Source organism: Brachyhypopomus gauderio, chromosome 15, assembly GCF_052324685.1.
Source record: "Brachyhypopomus gauderio isolate BG-103 chromosome 15, BGAUD_0.2, whole genome shotgun sequence".
In the NCBI taxonomy this organism is placed as follows: Eukaryota; Metazoa; Chordata; class Actinopteri; order Gymnotiformes; family Hypopomidae; genus Brachyhypopomus; species Brachyhypopomus gauderio.
The window spans coordinates 2,663,190-2,685,506 of NC_135225.1; the positions used below are offsets into that span (position 1 = coordinate 2,663,190).

Here is a 22,317-nt window from a genome sequence, read left to right on the forward strand (position 1 = left end):
TCATTATGACTTAATATCTCATAATAATGACTTACAATCTCATAGTATTTAATAATTATGACTTAATATCTCATAATTATGAGTTAGCATCTCATCTCGTTATTAGTCTAATACGTCATAATTATGTGATTGTAAGTCATTATTACGAGTTAAGTCATATTTATGAGAAAGTAAGTCATAATTATGAGAAAGTAGTCATAATTATGAGATTGTAAGTCATTATTATGAGAAAGTAAGTCATAATTATGAGAAAGTAAGTCATTACGATATACTAAGTCATAATTATGAGAAAGTAAGTCATAATTATGAAATTGTAAGTCGTTATTATGATTATATTAAGTCATAATTAGGCCTATGAGACTTTTTATGAGGACTTTTTTTTTTCATCAAGCGGCGGGAATGAGCTTCCATACTAATTTATCTATAAAGTAAAAAATGTCAACAAACTGGCGTTCGTTGGACTCAACAGTGCACTCTTCTTGTAAAAGGTATAATATTCGAGCACATGGTGGCCCTAGCTTGTAACTAAAAAAGCTGCCCCTGCGTTCTGCAGGGGAACCCGTTAGCATTCTAGCAAGGGCGCTATTAGCACTTGACTATCTAGGTAAGAGTAGTTCTCCACAGCAGAGTGCACTGTGTACCACTGTTTACTTTCCTAAGGCTGTTGTATTTAACATTGTATTGTGATATCTTAAAAACACTTAGAACTAACTATAACTTGTTCAAAACAACAGCCAGAGTATAAAGACGTATGAAAATTAACCCCTGCTATCATCACCGTGAACATATTTGATACTCTGTCAATAGTCTCTGGTACACTGAAATGTCAATGTACACTTATATTTATCATTTTAGTATTTTTATTCGGTTTTTCGGATATATCCAATAGAAAGCAAAATACATCCTCAGTTTTACATCCAACACTTTTATTTGTGGGATGCGTTATTAAACCATTACTTGAAGTAGCTGTATTACCCCAGCAGATGGTGCTATAGCACTGAATATAAGACCATTTGAACCCACGCTTCACTCTTGAAACCTTGATGTTTGTATACAAAGCCAAAAATGGGCCAGCCTCTCAATACATGATGACCATGGTCAAAGTCCGATCCGTACACTCCAAATCAAATATGGCTCCGCTTGAATCCTTGAGGCCTTGAAAGTCTCACAGAAGACTAACTTCAAGACTATTCTCTGTCCTGGCTCCAAGATGGTGGAACGATCTTGCACTGGCAGTTTGGACTGTGGAGCTCCATACACACTTAAAATGGAGACTGTCAAGAACTTAAATGACCACTAACACTACAGATGACACTTTTTAATTCCTTTTTGAGATTTGCTTAATGTTTATTATCTTTGTTTATTTGCAATTCAATGTATTGGCATCTGAGTCCTGTAGTTTTGTAGTTCAAGGGTAACTTTAATTCTGACTTATCTGCTGTAGCATCTAGGATGCATTCTCTATGCAGATGGGTAAGAGAGCCTGCTAAACACCTTAAATGTAAATGTAGTGACTAAACTTAGCTTCAAAACAAGGAGCATTCAAAGCCAGTTACTAGGAGAGCTCATAGGGAAAGAACAGAATGATGTCTCCTCAAAGTCTCTGGTCGGCTCTGGAGTTGCATTAAAGAAGCAGAAGAAATATTGCACATCCTGAATAATAGCAAGATCAGGCCACAATTCCAGACTGCTCTGGGAGGATATTGAGCAATACCACTGAAGCCAGCAACAACATTAAACAGAAAGAAATGCATCAGTCAGAATTTTCCAGAAGAATAACATGATTGCCATGCTTTAAACGCTGCCATGTTCAAGTGCCTAATCTTCTAACATGTTTATTTATTTGTTTATCACTTTTTTATTCACTTTGAACATTTAAATGATATCTAAATTCATCTTTTAGTAATTTCATAAACACCAAAACCATATGCATACCTTTGCATGCCACCAACCAATTATTTTTTGTTATTGTAAACTACAGACCTAGTTGATTGTTAGAACAACATAGGTCTGTGTAGAAAAAGCTTCAAATAAAAAAAATATTAACAGTAAACTGGAAATATGCCTACGGTCATGCGCGCTGGGTAGAACGAGATCTCGAATACAAGTGGCTGAAATGAGTTTTCTCTGCAGGGTGTCCGGGCTCTCCCTTACAGATAAGGTGAGGAGTTTGGTCATCCGGGAGAGACTCAGAGTAGAGTCGCTGCTCCTCTGTGTGGAGAGGAGCCAGTTGAGGAGGTTGGGGAATCTGGCCCAGATGCCCCCTGGGCGCCTCCCTGGTGAGCGGACATGATCACCTCGGAGAAGACCCCAGGAAGAACCAGGATAGGCTGGAGAGATGAACGCTAAGGAAATGTTTGTCCAGTAGAGGTCAGGCAAACCTCTAAACTGTGTGAGGTCTGAAATAACCCACCCTAATGACCACAGGGCACCATTATACATTATGCACAAGCACATAAACACACTCTTCCCAGGCCTGTGTGTGCATCTTTACGTGGGTCTCCGTGGATACGGGTCTTTGATGTAGTCTTCCTGGAGGACACACCAGGACAACACAGCAGAGTTCTCATGACCTTAAACATATTCAGTGGGGAAAATATTATGGAATTAGATCAAATCAATGTGAAAACCCACCTGCATCAGGTTGATAGCAACATTTGAATGTCAGAAGGGTTTACTATAGTACATCAGTGTACTGAGACTAAAACGTTTATTCCATTATTGATCCACCCTGAGTAAGACAAATGCGAACAGTCATGTAACAGTAATGTTGGTCAACCAAGCCAAACATAATAGTTTACATGGATTTATATAAATGTCATTTTAGACTGTAGTGACCATAAAAAATAAATTTTCTTTCTCTCCCTCTCTCTAGCCCCCTTTGTGTGTGTGTGTGTGTGTGTGTGTGTGTGTGTGTGTGTGTGTGTGTGTGTGTGTGTGTGTGTGTGTGTGTGTGCTTCTTTCTGTGTCTCATTCTCTCAGAGGCCTGTAATGTGACAGGAAGTGTAAACACAGATCAAGTGTCAAAGTCCAACCCACCACTTCTCACCTCCATTAAAGGGTGTCTCCATGCATAACTTTCTCAAATACCCCTTATAATACCTCTAGCCCTCTCTAATACCCCCAGATAGTGCCCCCCCCCCTCTGTTTGGACCACCTGCATGGAAGCACTCGAGCACTGTGGCTATACTTCACATATTCCATCATGGATTTATTGAGATTGCACCAAACATCACATGTTGTTTCATTCACCAAATTCTCAAATTGTCTTCAACACTGTAAAACATTCACTGAATGTGCCTGTTACTGTTATAACACAAAGCTGAGAGAGTCAAGAGGGCTATGCAGAGTATAGCGGAATATATTATAGCATTATGGTTCTAATAATTTTAACATAATATTATGGTCTCTCTTAATATATGAAAATTATAAACGTCCTAAAGAAGACGTCTCAACAGAACATAAAATGCTACAAATATCTTAATCCTAGTAACTTCACTGCTTTTAAACTTCTATTTAAAAGTGACATTACATCTTTTCTTGCTGAATAAAAAGCTCAGAACAAAAAAAAAAGATTATTTGAAGAACAAGATCAAAGACTTAAAGTCTTTTCTAATAGAACACAGAGAACACATTTCAAAACACAAAGAAATTATTTGTAAACAAACTAAATAAATTAAATGCATAATTTTGCAGAATTCAAAACATAAGGAACTTTTATTTTGGGAAATTTACGTGATCATTATTATTAAATAGTGTGTTCATTGTTGATCCAAATTAGCAGATGACTGAGACCTTTTACATGGACTAGTATGTCTGCCTGGGTCGTGTTGTTGTGTCTGATGAGAGAAGAGGGCAAAGCTAACGAAGCATTAGTCACACCTGCAGCAGGAGTTACAGGAACAAGGCAAGGGTGTCCAACACCGGCCGACGGCTCCGTGCTGCTAAAGAAACTCCATCCATGACTCTATGGCCGGACCATCAAGATGAAGTAGGTGTTCCTCTGTGGCGTGAGACGGCGTGAATACACACTCTGCAGACTGCTCTTCTCTCCAGCACATCACTGTTCAGGATCAGTGTAACCTCAACACATGTGAAGAACTGTGACTCTCCATCTACGGCTTCCATTAAATCATAATTTGTCTCTGAGACAGCTGCTGTGTGTGTGTGTGTGTGTGTGTGTGTGTGTGTGTGTGTGTGTGTGTGTGTGTGTGTGTGTGTGTGTGTGTGTGTGTGTGTGCGAGAGAGAGAGAAAGAGAGAGTCCTCAGATGAGTTTGGTGTACTGCTTGGGCATAAAATCAGTTCAAGGCCTTACAGTCTGGAACAGCTGACTACAGTTTATTTTATGTTATTTATGTTGTGTTTCAGTCATCCCATAATCCCTTGCAATCATTCAAGCTGGTTGGATTTTAGGTTCAATTCAATAACTAGACATTGATCAAAGTAATAACTAGGCCTACATTGTTCAAGTGTCTCAAGAATGAAAACAGATTCCCTTCTCTCCTTCTAGAAAGTTCTGTTTAGTTTAGTTCTGACACCAAGCACAGAGCATCACCCAACAAGAGGACTGCACAATGAAGAAATATCTGTTGCTTTTCAGCGAATAACAGCTTATAAAATTAAGCATAAATTTGAACTATTAATCACAATGATATTACAAAGAAAGTAAATATGAAATACTCATGTGAATGGAATAAATAATAACTAGCATAACTACAATAATAGGATAACTAAATTGAGCCAGGCTTAGACTTGCTTCACAAACCAAGGACGCGCTTCCAAAAAGCTGTTATAAATAACATAACATTACTTTATTTCATGGCTAAATAAAGTAAATATGAATGCAATACATATGAAATATTGGAAATGTCGGTGAAGAGACAATACTGTGAAGAATATTTGGGGACATATACAGACATATTTCTTTCTAGAGTAGCAGAGGAATAAACAGAAAAAGTGAAAAAGAAATTACAATGAATACTGGCCATTGTGTGCTTGGTCTTGGTATCATTTTCCATTTCTAAAAAGAACAAGAAATATATAAGTTAAACTATACAATGGCTTCATAGGCTGTAATACACAGCATTGTAAATTCTAAGGTACAATCCCCACATCATCTGCTATTGTTGTTTTCAGAAGTTATACACACATTTCTCTTAAACTGTGTGCGCTGATCATAGTGTTCTCTTTCCTGAACAAACTAACAGATATTTTATCATTATGTACATGAATGCACATATAAACTCAAGATTTTGAGTCTATATTTACAGTATTTTTGGAAATGTGATACATTTTCTCTATAACGCAAAAAATGAGAAGACGAAGAATATTCTATTCATATCAAATTAATTGTGCCTCTCTTTAGAAACTCTTACATTAAAGTCTCTGACAACAGCACAGAGAGTCCCAGAGTGTTGCATACGTTACAGTGCATGATGAAGAGAGATGTATCTTAGAACTACGTCAGGTCTTCCTTAGGTACATATGCAAACACTTGCATAAACTGTTTAAACAATTAACATATTTCTGCATACATTAAAGACAACTGCACTTTGGATGCTAACTACTGAATACAACATTGTTGTCAAAAATTTGCAGAATAAAAGCAAGAATTAAGTAAATTAAGCAATAAGGTATTGGTATATTACAATTAGAATAGGAACCACCATATTTTGTTAATCTTGGGCACACAGCCAGTGTCTGTTTTACTAGGTAGGCCTGCTTTACCTGATAGGCAGCTATATTGAAGGATAATACTGCCTACCAGGTAGGGCAGCCATAGTAATGCTAACACTGTATGTGTAAATTAAACACAATGTATTGGTTTTCAGTGTTTGAGGAAATGGTGAATATCTCCCATTTTTCACAAAGGTTAACTCAGTTTCTCTAACGTTCTCTCATGTTGGATTCGTTATCCAGCAGATGTATGTTCAGAACAGTCTCATCATATATGAGCTACAGAGCAAAACTTAGTCTAAAATATAGCCGCAAGCGGCGATTGGCGGGTTCACACACAAATAGGCATATTTTGGCCTCAATAGGCAAAAGGAAGCCCAAAAGGTCCTTTAGACCTAAAAGTGAAAAGAAGCTGTTTGGGTTTGGCCAGTGTGTGCTCTACAGATAGTGTGTGATGACATCTGCGTGTGTCAGAAAGGGAGACACAGAAATAGCACATCTGGCTAGGGCTGCATCTATGTGAACAATATAGGAAGGCCTGCATGTGTCTATACATGATTGGGCCTGTATATTACAGACAGAGAGAGATTGAGGGTGCCAGAGACTATGCTTTGTTAATTCACTCCTTGCACACCTTGCACGCCTAACATGATTGCCCGTGTATTCAAAGTATGAATGTAGTCTGCAAAGCCTGCCATAACATGACTGATATGACTGGCATGACTGACATAACTGATATGACTGAAATGACATCACTGGCATGATGAACAAAAGTAACATGACTGATATGACTGACATAACTGGAATGAGTGACATGACTGGCATGACTGTAATGACATGACTGATATGACTGGACTGACATGACTGACATGACTGGACTGACATGACTGTTATGACTGGACAGATATGCATACAAACTATACATACATTTAGGTAGAAGTGTGTGTGTGTGTGTGTGTGGTAGTGTATGTACTCAAACTATGACAACATATACTAATACATACATACATAAGTATACATAGAAACTATACATACATGTAGGTATAAAGGTGTGTGTGTCTGTGTGTTTGTGTGAGAGAGAGACAAAAAAGAAGCCAAATATCAGTTTGTATGAGCATGTGTTAGTCACTAAGATATGGGTGGGTATGGCTAGGGAAGTGTCATTGTGAATGCTATAGGAAGGCCTGCTTGCGCCTGTATGTGTGTGTGCCTGGTTAATAGACACAGAGAGATCTAGGTAGCCAGAGCAATGTTTACTTAGGGCACAGAGATGGGAGGGGGAATGTGGGTGAGAGTGTGAGAGAGACTGAGTGTGTGAGTTTCAGCTTGCGTGCGTGTGAGAAGGAGAAGGTGACAGAGGGACTTTACATGCATTTTTATGCATTGTATATAATACTGCACTGTAGAGCCATACGATAACCGATTTAGATGAAACTTGACAAATTTGTTCAGGATGGGATTCTGAATGGGCTTGTGCATTTTGGTCAGAATTGGATAAAATATGAAAGAGCTTTAAGAATATGAATATTATATGTATCGATGCTGTCCATTAAAAAAATATTTAGCAGGTATAAGTGTCCTCAAATCCAAAATCTTTGGATTGTTTTTTGATTTCACACTCTGTAGAGTATTATAAGACTTTGCTTGACATGATAGTATGAAAATCCTAGGAGCAGTATGAAAAGTGATGATTTCAAACTATTATTAACTGTAAATAAACTGTGCATTTTTTAATAGGACATGTAATGGGAAAGTTGTTCGCATTACTGCAAGGAATCAAAAGAGTCCAATTGCATGTTCCCAAGTGGAATTATGTAGGGGATACACTTGCTTTTTTTGCAATAGCGCCCCCCAGTGGCCAATCGACACCCGGCTGGATTATGTCATAGGGGGTGTGCACATGTCCACACCCAAGATGTTTCGTGCAAATCGACCAATGGTAAGCCTGTCAAACGCGTGCCGATCACTGATTGGCCGATTACGTCAGCCATTTTGGAAGTATGGCATGTCTGCTTTAGGACCTGGTTCCCAGAGGCCCATAGATGATGTCTGCCAAGTTTCATGTGGATCGGCCAATCTGAGTGCATGGGGCAAATTTTTGCATGTTATAGCGCCCCCTAGCAGGTGAGGTATGGCAACCTCTGCGAGCTGCCCCAGACCCTCACAGGGAAGCTGTCTGTGAATTGCCATCTCATTACATGCAAGTTTTCTTAAGTTAGAGCTCCATATGCGCAAAATTTACTATTGAATTTACGCCCCCTCATTTGATTGGCTTATACTGACTAGGTAGTGAAGAAATTAGCATTTTTGTTGGATACATTTTAAAGTTCAGACTCTTCTGAACGTTTTGATACCACATATGTGCATGTATGTGAAAAATCCAGGGACTAGTTCGCGCTCAAAGATGTGTGCGATTTTGCACATTATGCAAATTAACTCGAAATCTAAGTGGGCGGAGCTAAAGGGTCCTAGAGGCTTTTTTGTTTGGTTTGAGCCAAGGAATCCATCAGAAGTGGAATTTCGTTTCTATGACCTACGGTGTAGGAGATATGGACCAAAACGCAAAATGCTGCGCTATAGCGCCACCATCAGGCCGATGTGGGTCATTGTCTGGGTTTCCCTCATTGCACCTCTGGTGCACCTGTCTGACAAGTTTGGTGTTTCTGGGCCTTACGGTCTAGGCTGCAGTATGCGTTTTACAGCCTGAAAAATAATAATAATAAGAAGAAAAACTCGAGCAATTACAATAGGGTTCCCACACTATGTGTGTGAACCCTAATTACTGATCACAGTTGTGTATTAGACCCAGACGCATTCGCCCGGCCATCCACCTAATCACTCTTCTCAACTACTGAAGCAAAAGAAGGAATTGATGATTCATTATTGTTTCACCTTGATGACCCTAACAGAAGAAAACACCTCTGAAATGGGATGGCACATTCTTATACACAGTGGTCTTTATGTGTTTGTGTGTTACGGAGCTGAGAAAATGAGAATTTGATGTCTGCTGAATGGGTTTACCAGGTGAGATCCATTTTCACCTCAGTAATAATGATGATCAACAAGTTGATGGCCTTTTATCACATGGCAAAAAGGATCATTACAGCTTACAGACGTTTGATAACTTGTGAAACAAATAGACTAACAAATAAACTACTGTACGATCAAACGAATCACAACAAAAACATAAACATCTATCTTAATGCAAACCAGAAATACATCTGTAAAAGTGATAAGCTATGTATATGTGGGTGTTTGTGTGTATGCATTTCCTAAGGAGCACCATTTTGAGTTTCAGGGTTTTAGAAGAGGTTGTGCTGTAGGAGGGGTCGGCTACTGTTCTCCAGTTTGACTATGAAAAGGACCTCTAAGACAAAAGCCTCCAGTGTATTCTCTGTCTGGCTCCAATACACAAATGAAAACTTCACCTTGAGTTTGACCACTCGGTTTGGCCAGGACTGTTCATTTATTTTGGATTAAAAAAAATAATCGCCATTATGTGCACTCAATAATGGTGCACCGCGCTGACTTCGTTCAGTTTATCCTGCTGTATATATCTGAGCTAATTTGGCGTTTGCTATTATAGGTTATGGTAACTTCTACCTTTCCCATTCCAATCGCGCAGATTGCCGTAAAGTTAACAAAAAAAACGGGTAGAATTGGACCGGGTTACAAATTATGAAAGGGACGTAAAATAGTCCTGTTGTTGTCATGGCTTAAAAAAGAGCATTTGTGTGAGTGGGGGTAAATGTAGTAGGCTATGCAAATAACGCATCTCAACGCGATTCCCGTCTTTCATAACCGTTCAGAGAAGCATGTTAATAAACAGAGATGAGTTGGTGTGGGTGGTCGGCCCGGTGCGTCTCTGGGGCCCAGATGCGCTGTTTGCCTTCTTTATTAGGCGCGTCGGTGTCAGGTGCTGCTGTAATTAGAAGGTCAAAGGGAAACCCAGTTCGGCTGTGTTTGGACGCGTTTTAGCGAGTCCTTTACAGGAGACCCGCTCCGTGGCAATGAGCCTGCAGAGTTTGCAGAGCTGGCCATAATCCTCGTTTGAAGGAAAGACTGTTTGTCCTGACGTAGTACAAGAAAGCAAATCACTTCCTTTAGTGAAACCGCAGCTTTTCATCTAAGGCGTTTCATGTTCTAATTGAGAGTCAATAACGAGAAAGACCTCACTGATTAGCTTTGAACATCTCTCGCGTTTCTTTGCATGAACATTTATTCCGGCTAATGAAAAGTCAGTATTTCTTGAATTGCATTTAGGGTAGCCGAGAAAAATGGAATAGAATCGGTGGATTTGTTCAGTAGTCGTGAAGAAACTAACGCCAGGTGGTGTGAAGAAACAGACGAGGTCAAACGCTTGTGCGATTTTCTGCTAGGAGCAAAATCACAGAAAGTCCATTGTAAAACTGCAAAAGCGCACACCTCGCTTAAGGTGTCTCGCAGGCCATCATGATGAAGGAGGAGAGATGATCATCACGTTTACATGAACTTTACGATAGCTCAGAATAGGGCCGCCACTTTCATCTGACACCTCGGGACAGAAACTGAGTTCAATGCACGCTGGTGCAAAGACTTTTCACATGCATTAAGTTCGTCTTCATTGTATGGTCGCCCTATCAGGTCTTATCCAAATTAAAAAAGTCTAATTAAACCTCAATCTGAACATCTTTAACGTGTGTGATTTGGGTTAAAATCGCTGTTTCCTTTAGACAAGGTTGGGCTGACTTGGCTTCAATGTGATTAGAGGACTGTGGTGCTTTTCTCTCGTCGACCTCCAGATGTGAGGGTATTTGTTCCGCTGTGAGGCGCAGTGGCGGCGTGCTTTGATTCCTAAGACACAAAATAAGATGATTTCGTAACATCAATGACCCCACTCACTAGTGCTAGCCCTTCTCTATCGGACAGCTATGCAGGAGTTTATAGTGAATCTGGACCCCCTGCTCCTTGTCTTCTGGCTCCTTTTCTACCGTCCCGGCCTACCTCCGGGGGCATGCGGTGGAAAGAGCCATTAGGATATTTGACAATCTCAGCTTGTTACAACTCCATCAGTTAATTGGATCCCTGGTAGGGCCGCTCGTTTGACTCATCTGCTACTTTAAAAGACAAAGGCGCCACAGGGGGTCGTTGACACCTTGCAGGTCTGGGCGGGTATAAAGATGGACCTCGGCCTCAGCCAGCATCATCCCAGTCCACGGACGCACCAGGTGCAGTGGGTTCCGCGGATAACTTTCTGACTGCGTTTGCTTTGGTTACATTTTTTTTAACGGACACCATGAAGATCTCCCCACGAGCTCACGGACCTTACGGATACTCCCGGCGTCCGCAGGCATCTCTCCACCCGGACTATGTGAACAACGCGTGCTTGGCCACGGTTACCAAACCCAACGCGGGGAAGTCCTTCACCATCGACGCGCTGCTAGCGAAACCGGATCGTATGGAGAACGCAATAACAAGTTCCTTTCGTATCCCAGTGAGCCATAGCTCAACCACGGGTAGTCTCTTACCACTTGCCGGGCAGGTGTGTTCCCCGGTCCCGCAGTACCTGTACAACCCAGGTATTATACACACACAGAGCAGCTATCCCGTCTACTGCTGCACGCCTTTCGACTACCAGACAACATGTCGTGGATCTATTTATTCACAAGGTAAGCATTCATCACCCTCGTGGTTATGTGTCTAATCCACTAAACACGTTGCCAACAAGGCAAAGCGTGGCGCGATCAGATCAATTCAAGTTCGTTTTTTCCTTTGTACAGATAATATCCTGACTAAAACAGGCGTCCATCCTCACTTCAAACACAAAGTCGGGAAAGCAAAGAGGATGCGCACGAGTTTCACCAGCGAGCAGCTGTCCCGTCTGGAGAAGGAGTTTGCGCGTCAGCAGTACATGGTGGGCTCGGAGCGGTTCCTCCTGGCGTCCGCGCTGCAGCTGACGGAGGCGCAGGTATGATCATCTCCAAATACGACACTGTATATAAAGCAACACGCGTCTAGGTAAGATAGTGGTGCCATATATTTTAAACAAACATCTGCTTCCTTCCTACCAGGTAAAAGTTTGGTTTCAGAACAGACGCATCAAGTGGAGAAAACAAAGTCTAGAGCAGCAGCAAGCCAAACTGGCCAAACTGGGTCTCGCGGTGCCACCCAAGAGCCCCGGATCTCAGGGACGTGGAGACCGGGGGGCCGAGGATGAGCACGAGTTCACAGAGGACTCCGACATCGATGTCGGCATTGACGACTCACTGCAGGAGTCAAAAGAGTTATAGTGACTGTATTATAAACACTGTTTTGTACATATTTTAATGACTACAGATGAAGTAGTTCTCTCTTTTGTACAAATATTTAATTCATAGATATAGCTATATATTTAAGACGCTTCTGTATTATCGCTCTTTTGTACACTTTTTTGTATGGATGAAATAAACACAATATATTTTTAAAATGAACAAGCAGGAACTGATATTATTTTGGAAAGGGTAAAAATGGACAGAATAAACCTTAATGATGACAGTGACTTGGCCATAGCTGACAGTGGCATAGACAACTAATATTTTTAACTTGAGGCTTTTTATGTGTATGTTTATTTGAAGGTAAAAAAATTAAAAAAAACAATCAAATCTAAAATAAATAGGAACATATAAAATTTAACTCAACATTTAATCACTACTTTAACTTGGTGTGTCAGGACCAATTATAACTGACAACTTGCCATTTTAAGATTTAAAATGAACAACAGTTGAAATGAATGGCTAACTCTTTCCCATTAAATCAGAATGATCAGTGATGAGTCATAAGAGGGAAGGTACGAATAAAAATATTATATTATAGCAGCATTGTTATGAGAAACGTTTAGCATTTTAATATGCCAAATATTCCAATATACAGTACTTAAAATAAAACATCTAAATTTTAAGACCAGTTAAAGTGTTACCATTTAGTCTGTGATATAGTAAACATTTATGTATGCCTTGATAAGGCATGCTTCAAATGTTCCAAGTATAGCAACATTTATGTAAGTTCTTATTTGTTCTTCTAACTTAGGTTGAGTTTAAGGCCCGTTTAAGGCCCCTATCTTTAAGCCTCTGCTGTTAAACATAGTGAAATATTCCTTAAAGCAAACATATATACAAAGATATGATGCAAATCAAGCCAAATGGACTAACAGGGACAGCTTGAGTTCCTGTTTCCATGTATAGGGCTACAAGGGTCACATGAAACATACTGATCTCATGGCAGCGGAGAGCTCAAACATGCTTAGTAATTCAAACTCTGACGAAGAATATCTTGCACTTACATACACAAGTTTACATGGTGAGCTGGAAGTTGAGAAACACCAGCAGAAAATGAGAGATGCAGGTTTAGCTGTGGAGATACAGGAGACACAACAGTGGAACACACCACTTTACTGCCTCAAAAAGACTCTTTCAATCGAGAGTGAAAGAACGTGTTGTCTCCCCATCCTAGACCGAGCCTTTTAGGTATGGTTCTGTCCTCCAGTCTGTGCTCCCCACAGCAGAGCGACGCACACTAAAGCATGTTAGCATGGTGGCTTTGTGCTGCCTCGGGCTTGACGACTGTGATTAGTCTGGATTAGTAATCCTTCACTAAGAATACAGCGATTATTAGTTAACACACTTGTCACAGTGTTTCTTTTCTGTTCTTTAATCCAGTTAATCCTAGAGGATAAAACTACAGAGACGTTAAAGTTCCCAGCTCACTGAGTGACAATTACAAATACAACACAATACAAAATGGGGAATCAAATGAACAAAGATGAGAGTAATGAAATGAGAAAACTTGGTGAGTGTATGAGTATTCTGTCCAGTGTATCTCATTAGCAAGCACACGACAGGTCTCTGAACATCAGCGCACCCACACATGTGTCAGTGTAGACATTAATGCACTCTTTTCAAGTATCTAACAACTGAAAATATAAAAATGTCAATACACTATCAAATTCTTATAAATACAGTAAGTCATGATTAGGGAATATTTAATGTACCCATTTCAAATACACATTACTGAGATTTCTGATACATTTATTATGCATTAAAGAGTGTATCATTGTGGAGTTTTGTGTGGTTTAAACCTATGGCCAGAACTATCAGCTAAATAATCAATAAAAAATCTAGTCATTGATCGGCTGAACTCAAGAAGTCGGCTGTTGAGTGAGTTTAGCTGAACACTGATCTGATCGGTGGTTCTTCTGACCTGCACTGGTCTACATTTCACATGATTATTGGTTTCAGAGATGAATGAAACCTGTTAGGATAGCTTGGCCAAGAAAGCCTACAGTATTTCATTAATCCCTAATTTGTTGGAAACAGACACTTGTATCATCTCTGTGAAACATCCACAGTGTGTTGTGTATGGGGGGGGGGGGGGGGTCATGAAATAAAAACGGTTTCTCCTCATATGTACATTCAATGGAATCTCAAATGTACAGTTGTATCTAAAGTACATTCAGTCATATCTCATGGTGATGTCTATGCCTAATGATGCCTGAGTTGAGTCTGATGATATCTGAATCTGATGATGTCTGCATCTGATGATATCTGAGCTGCAGCTTTCAACCACCGACTGTCCAAAGGCAGAACTGGTTGAACTTATCTTTGTGTGTGTGTGTGTGTGTGTGTGTGTGTGTGTGTGTGTGTGTGTGTGTGTGTGTGTGTGTGTGTGTGTGTGTGTGTGTGTTTGATTATGTATGGACAAAGCATGATGTGAACTAGTGTAATCCCACAGCGGGCCAGGAGATTCAGCAGGGGGGAAACCCTGAGAAAAACCACAGGAAGAGCGAAGAAAGAGGAGGGGAGCTCACCGTTCCAATTAATCACTGCTCCTGCACTGCCCCCAGAGAGCTGCTGTCTGTACCCCCTCCTGGCAGTATTAGCACTGTGTCTCATCACTTCATCTCCCTTCACACACATCTTCCTTCTGCACTGGGAAGAGAAATGTACAGTTGAAGAGTGAAGGCTCACTCACTATCAGAAGTGCACTCTTTCTCTCTCACTCTCTCTTGTGCTTTTCCTCAAACATACACATGCACAGACATATTACTACTCCATTTGTGGAAAATCTCAGATTTCTTTCAGTAGTTTGTATTAACTTAATGTGTATTAACACATTAAAAAAATTCCATTTATTCAATATACCATACCAGTTTACTTGGTTGGTACAATCTCTAGAACTGGATATCTGGATACTGCTTCAGAAGCTTTAATGCTCAACCAAAAACCAAGAAACATTCTGTCTGGTGTATAAAAAAACAAGACAAAACCACAGCTGAAGGATTTTAAAACTAAGGTATTGGATTGTAAAAGTCTGGTGTTTGCATTTTATTTGTAGAGCACTGACCTGACACTCTATCTCACAGTCATTAGCATTCATTACTAGCGTTTGAAGTAGAGCAGGACTATTGTGTCTTTGTGAAAGGTTTCGTATGGAGCACACAATGACTTCTAACACGGGAGCAGGCGGTGAAGGCCAGACGAGGCCCCAATCCAAACGAGCACTTTATGCTAATGGAGCCTCCCGTGTAACTTTTCAATGAAGCCTTTTTAACTCTCAGGAAATTGAGTCGTCCCTGTTTTTTATTCAGTGCGACTGTTAAGAGAGACACAAGTACGAGTCCACAGAAAGAAAATTATAACGCGATAATATTAAAAAAACACTGCTATTTGGAGAAGAAACCACGAAATGGCGGCGTGAACAAATTATTACACTTATAATACAGAGCGAAAAAAAGTTTGGTGGATCCGTAAACTCTTGGCCTTCAGTAAGGGTCAGGAGAGGGGAGGTGGACAGTCCCCAGCGCTGACCTCTCCCAGGTGGCGAAGTCCTTCATTTGACACGCAGGTGATAGAAGTTCAGCGGTCTGTGACTTTTCCCAGCTCGTTCAGACCAAGTGAAAAACTGCAGCTAGTTAAGGAGGATAGATTAGCTGAACACACACAGTTAATGTGAAACAAAATGGTCAATTAGTTTATAAATTAATAGACGTGCGAGAGCGTCCAGACACCTTTTGATGGGTTTCGGCTCAGTAATCTGGCTACCGCGTAGACCGACTCTGTTTGCGGTACCAACAACACCGGTATGAATAACAAGACAATCAACAAGATTCCGATTCATCTAACTGTAGCTTCCGTGTAAATAGTTAATTCCAGGCATGTAAATACCGATTAACAATCTCTCTGGTTTTCCACTTCTGCGTGGTTCCTTGTAAACTGATAATATAAATCAGATTTTTTTTTCTAGGTGGCCCTTCAACCCATGAAAATAAATCATGTAAATATATATTTAAACCATTTAAATTAAAAACTCTTTCCTTCATCACGGGCCTAGATAGATTTGCCCCTGCACGGTATCAGATCTGGTCAATACTATTTAAATTATCGAATTTAATTATTGAAGTCATTGAGATCACTGTACTGAATATATGAATTAACTGATTCACAGCGTGTGGTGTAGCCTATATTGGAATTGTTTAATTGGTTAGTTACACATGACATTAAGATATTTACATTACTTATTAGATAGATATTAGGTTTACATTAACCTAAATCTGAATAAATTTGTAGACTAGGCATGATGGATTTAGATTATTATAATAACATTACTGCGTAAACTCTACAGTGAAAAGCTGAAGTTTAATGGAGTGTCACGGTAGGCGGGGACAGCCCCACAGGGGCGCCGCCCACTCCACCTCACTCCACCTCCCGTTCACTCCCACAGTCTAACTCACCCGCGTATTCACCGATCACCTGCACCTGTCCCTCATCAGTCTCACGCCCTTATTGGAGCCCACAGCTCGCGCAAGTCTGTGCTGTGCGTTCCTCACGGCCACCGGAGTGCGCATGCGCGCGACGTCTTCCGCTGCAACTCTTCCCTATAGCGCCAAGTTTAGCGACTCTGCGCCTTCTGTGTTTGTGTGACTCACGCCGTTTGCCTGTTGCGCTCCTTTGCTTTACTGCCTGTTGTATTGTGCCGTGCTATGGATATTAAACAAACCACGGCACTGTATACCGCGTCTGCCGGTTCTGTCACCCCGTCACATGTAGATTGCTTTATTCCGTCTTCCCTTGCACTGTAACAACAACAATGCATTTGGTAGTATGATACTGGAGTATTGCTCACAGAGCTTGTTTACCACGGACGTAATGGGGGGGGACATGTCCCCCCCACTTTTTCAAAAGTCCCCCCCAGTTTTTACCAAATATTTAAATAGCGACGATCCATGTCCCCCCCACTTTTTATTACAAAATTACGTCCATGTTGTTTACCAACATACTTTGGCATGTTCCAGAAGGTCTCGAGCTTTTGTACACTACATGTTGGAGCTACTGTAAAGATAACCGTGTCTCTTCATCCTTCATAACACGACTGTGAGTTTAGAAGGGCGCTTGAGGCTGAAAGAACTGAAGGGAACATAATGTGACCTTGGGAACAGTGTACAGCAGGGGTTACAAAAGCCTATTCAGTGTGTTGCTGTTAGGACATACACGACAGCTGACTCACAGCATTGGAAGATGTGAGAAAAGTTTATGGAGACAGTATATATTGATTGCATGTCTTAGTTTGCAGAGAGACCTTGTACAAGTACAGATGGAATAGATGGACTATAAAGCAACAATCTAAGGGCAGACCCAGAAAAGCCTGATCACGTGGTCTCACGAGAGAGATGGAGTGCAGGCTTCATTTTAAATAGCCTATGTACTGTATACTGCATACTGCTCTCAGTATGCTGTATAATGGATACTGGTCCCCATATTAGTATGCAGTGTAGTATGCAGTATGTGACAAAAATAAACCACACTTTGTCGTCATATGAACGTACGAAGGTTACGCCCACCATGAACATGAGCTTTCGTCACGTACTGGAAAACTGGCAGATGTAGTGCCTTATTCCAGTACCTTTGGCATACTGGAAAAATGTATTTTGGTCGCTTACTGCATACGGCATACTTATTTGGGGTTAAATCAGTATGCAAGTATGTATTCTGCTATTTCGAACACACTCGAGATGCACTTTCTCCTTCATTGTCAGATGCAAATTAGTGCCAAGACATGTAGTTTAATACTTTGAAGTTGACATTCTATTTAATGACCTGCCAGACACAAAGAAAGATGTTATTAAGGAAAAGACATGTACACAATACTTATATAATCTAATTAGATATTTGTCTAATTAGAACTATTATTTTTACTGAAAGAAAGAGTGTGATAATCATGTAATAGAAAATCAAAAGAAGCCACAATGGAGAAACAGACACACTGAAGTTATGAGCTTCACTTGCAGCCAACATACGAAACAAAACTCTCGCTGGGCAAAGAGGTCCCTGGTTGGCCGGAAGTATTTCTTTCTTCAAAATAAAAGCCCATGGCTGGGTAACAAAATACAAGTCCGAGGCTGAGCAACAGGGTGAAAAAAACATCATTAAAACATAGTAATCCGCTTGTTAAGTGTGACGACACGCGTGACGTTTCAGCCGCTTCCGGGTCCAAACAAACAAGGATGGCGGAGCCTGTAAACCTGTTTACGATAACTTCGTTCTTTAGTGAGGCACCATTGAGGGTTAAAAAAGGTCTAAACTCTTTCAACTCCAATAGAGTACTAAGTGTATCTGTTCTCCCAGGTGGTATATTTAGGGGTAGAGTCCAGGCGTCCATGAAAAAGACGATTTACGAGGTTGAGGTGAGTTGAGGTGAATTGAGGTTGAAGGACCTCAAAGAAGGATCTAAAGTAAGTTGTGGATCTTCATGAATATTTCAACTTAAGTTATGTGTATCTAAGAGTAAGTGACTGTGTTTTTATTAAAGGCATGTGATTGGGGAATCCTACATGAGTCGCGGGCAAAGCAGCAGTACACAGCGGACGCTGGTGTGGTGATCCAGGAGAGGGGATTGTTCCTGTCTGACAGTGGTCTACTTGGTGGATCTCCAGATGGGACAGTGTCTGATGACTGCATCATTGAGGTGAAATGCCCATGGTCCGCCAGAACTAAGACTGTCCAGCAGGCAGCAGAGAGTAAGAGAGACTTTTTTCTAGAGCTGGATGAAGAGACAAGTTCCCTCAAACTAAAACAAACTCACCACTATTGGCATCAGATCCAAGGCAACCTACATCTGACCAAAGCTAACTGTTGTCATCTACTTGTATGGACTCCTCTTGACCTGGTCATTCTCCCAGTGCTCAAAGACCTAACATGGGTGCTTAACATTGACATTCTCGAACATTTTTATAAGGATATTTTCCTACCACACATTCTAAGTTAATTGTTCAATGCATTACAAGTGCAGATTGAGTTATAGTGAATTAGGTTGTAGCACATCACAACACTAACATGTTCCTGAATGTAAAAAAGACAAACATTTTAATCTGGTTTTACTTTTTTAATAAAGGTTTTCTGCAAAGTTGTGTAAATCATTCTTCAGTCACAATAATTGTAAACATGTTTTAATTTGCCACTGTCCTGCTAACTGATTTACATACATCAGATATTTCATTGAATTTCACGGAGAATTGGGGTTTGCAAATTTGTAAGACACACACATACTTTCAGTATCTTGTTAATATTTTTCCTGTACTGGTAAGGGATGTGGTCCAAAATGCAAAACAGTTTCAGCCTCTGAATAGACCGCTCCACATGTATCCTTGCACAGGAGATATCATTGCACAAAATATCATACAGAGCACAGATGATGGTGGTAAAGATGTTAGTTACAGTTGCTGTGCTACAATTAAACCTTGTTGCAAGGTCTACATGGCCACAATTCAATTTAAGCTTCATCAAAGTAAGGAGTAACTGATCAATAAGGGGCATAATTTGGACAGTCCAATCAGAATGATACTGTAGCTCAAATCTAGAAAGAAGTGCTTCCAAAAACAATACTGTGGCAGCATCAGGTAATCCAGTGTAGTATTGGACTTTGTTAGGATGGGAGGAAATCTGACTGAAAGAGAAGGTTTGCTTTTATTTCTCCAACTGTTCTTTCAATTTTTTGTTCTCTTCTCTAAGCATGTCATTCTCAACCTCGAGCATGACAAGACTTGGTTGGGATGTAGTAGGGGTTTGTGGGGTTGCCATGTCAGCTGTGTGTCCTGTGTCTGTTGCATCATCACTGGAAGGGACAATCTGCTTCTTCTGCTTAGGGGGATTGCTGGGGTGGTCAGGAAAATGAAAAGCCTTTCCCTGGTTCCAAGCGAATCGCGAAGGTCCAGCAGCTTTGCCATTGGGAAAGTGCCAACTACACACCCTGGAGTTGCAGTTTGGGGTGAAGTTTTCACGTCTGTAAAAGAAGAAAAAATTATCATTAATCATTAGTCACAGCTTACTTGGGTTCCTCTAACAAAGTGCTAAAGAAATAAGGACCTTATAAAATTGTGTGTGTATATATATATATTGCAATAAAATGTGAGAATTATGTATGGTAAGTGTACGGCAGTAATAAACTAATGGAAACGGGCTAAGCAGTAATGTATATGCATACTGAAAAAGGTAAATATAGGATGCAACAGTAGCATCAGCTGTATTTTTGCTTGGTATTTTTACGGACACTCCTGATCAGCTAACCGTTGTGTGTGTATCCATACAATATATCAAGGATATCCAAAAAGATATCCTGGTGTTGCCTTTTACGAGCTAGCTAATCTAGCTAGTGTTAGCGCCACTAGCTAAGTTAACCAGAGCTATCTTTACTTTAGCTGGACAACAAATTAGGGCTGTCGCAATAACCGCAATATTGTAATACCGCGATATTCACCTGCCAACCGCAGGGAATTCCAAGCAACCGTCACACCGCGATGTTCGTGTTTTCTTTTTTTCCACAAGGTTCTTCTTGTTTTACACGTAAGCCGCTTCGCTGCGTGTGTGGTGGATGTTAATTACTATTTAAAAACTTTCGTATCCGTTGCTTCTGAGTGGCCTTTTTATGGAAACAATTGCGGCTACTCTGGTCGCAAAACCAAATGTGACCGCCAGTTTGGGAGCATTTCGGCTTTCAACCGAATGAAAAGAGAGAGCCGGACAATTTAGACGAGGCAATATGCAAAATCTGTGCGCGAAAGGTTGTTGTGAAACGGGGAAACTAAGAGAGCTCGCGCACATGCCGAGCTCGAGCTACCTGCACGAGCCCTAACGCAGATCCCATCGCCTGGTGGCGCGACAACCAGGTTAGATTTCCTCTGCTTTCTAAAGTGTCCCGCAAGTACATGTGTATTTGTGCAACGCCCACACCACCAGAGAGAGTTTTTAGTGCTGCCGGAAACATTGTTACCCCACTTAGATCCTCTCTGAAACCACATAAGGTGAACATGTTGGTTTCCTAGCACGTAACAAGGACATGATAACGCCGGACTAAACCTAGACTTTATTACTAAAGGAAGGGTTTCGTTTTCCTTCTTTTTTTTAAACGAATTCTGATCTCATGTGCTCAAGTTTTTTTGCCTTCTTTGCACAGCGCAGATCAATCGTAGGCTATAAGCTGGACTTTGTTTCCATGAAAGAGTAAAGGAGCGTTCTTATTGCACGTCATTAGCCTTACGTGCTCTGCATTTAACAATAAGGACTGTTTAATTTGTCCTACAACTGTGTCGGCTTTGTTATAAAAATATAATATTCTTAATAACAACTGCAATAAAACGTGTTTATAATAGCACTTAAATCAGGATATGTTTGTGAAAACAACAAAAATGGCGATAATACCGCATATCGCGGTGTGGAGCCCTGTTAATTTACCGCAGTGGAAATTCTTACACCGCGACAGCCCTACAACAAATAAAACAAAACAAGAACTAAAATATCTGTATGTGGCAAGAAACATTGTATTAAACCCATAGCTAGAATATCAAGCAATCCAAAAAGGGGCAAGTTGGCTTTTTTTTCTCTGTGGGGTTAGCTAGCTAGCATTAGCGCCCACGGAGGCACTGTCAAGATTTTTTTTAGAAATAGAACTTACCTTATCAACTGCACCCATTTTCTTCTCTCTTTCTCATTGCAAGGAAAGCGGTAGAAAGACAAAAGGGTCGTTGTTTTAGACTCGGATCTGTTAAAACAGCAGGGCACACAGCACTGCGGCATATTAAGGGACTCAATGCAGCGAGTGTTTGGACCCGGACGTGACGTTTCGCAAAGATGATGCGTCACAGCTTAACAACCCCATATAATAAATTAGCCTTAACAGGAGAGTTGTCATAATGTTTATTGTTGATGTTGAAACTACAGCCACAGAACAATGTTTAACCAAAATAATTATTTATGTAGTTATTCTTAAAATAATCATTTAGCATCATTACTGATTACAGACAAAACAGAAATAATAATCATGAATACATTTTAAAAAGAAAACAAGAGATATCAGAAGCAACAAGTTAACCAAAAACCTGCCAATTAGCAAGCTAAGTAGTCCAGATAATGATAAACATTAATCACAACATTATGCTATAGCTAGCCAATTACATAATTCGCTAACGTCACATAATGTCAAACCCATTTATGTAGTTTATTACAAAAAGTATTGTTAAAATGCACTGATTTAATTTTTTGTAAAAAAAATTTATAAACACAAAAAAATCTATACATGATTTTCATCAACTGTAACTTTTTCGCTTAGAAGACATTTCTCCACAGCATGACGGTTCT

General features: G+C 40.4%; 1 protein-coding gene and 1 long non-coding RNA gene across 2 annotated transcripts; both read left to right on the top strand.

Annotated features, from left to right (window-relative positions):
- The first annotated feature begins 10,952 nt into the window (after positions 1-10,952).
- Positions 10,953-11,946, top strand: noto (notochord homeobox). Its single transcript, XM_076975135.1, has 3 exons — positions 10,953-11,325; positions 11,437-11,624; positions 11,728-11,946. The coding sequence occupies exons 1-3, from the start codon at positions 10,953-10,955 to the stop codon at positions 11,944-11,946; spliced, it is 780 nt and encodes a 259-aa protein (XP_076831250.1).
- Positions 11,947-18,135: 6,189 nt separating this feature from the next.
- Positions 18,136-19,090, top strand: LOC143476872 (uncharacterized). The gene is made up of 2 exons (XR_013121406.1): positions 18,136-18,419; positions 18,497-19,090. It is a non-coding gene; the product is annotated as an uncharacterized LOC143476872 (long non-coding RNA).
- The last annotated feature ends 3,227 nt before the right edge of the window (positions 19,091-22,317 follow it).

Excerpts from the sequence above, each read along its gene's own strand:
- noto (XM_076975135.1), top strand. The coding sequence starts at position 10,953 with ATGAAGATCTCCCCACGAGCTCACGGACCTTACGGATACTCCCGGCGT. Across the intron at positions 11,326-11,436 it reads TGGATCTATTTATTCACAAG|ATAATATCCTGACTAAAACA; the intron begins GTAAGCATTCAT and ends TCCTTTGTACAG. Across the intron at positions 11,625-11,727 it reads TGCAGCTGACGGAGGCGCAG|GTAAAAGTTTGGTTTCAGAA; the intron begins GTATGATCATCT and ends CCTTCCTACCAG.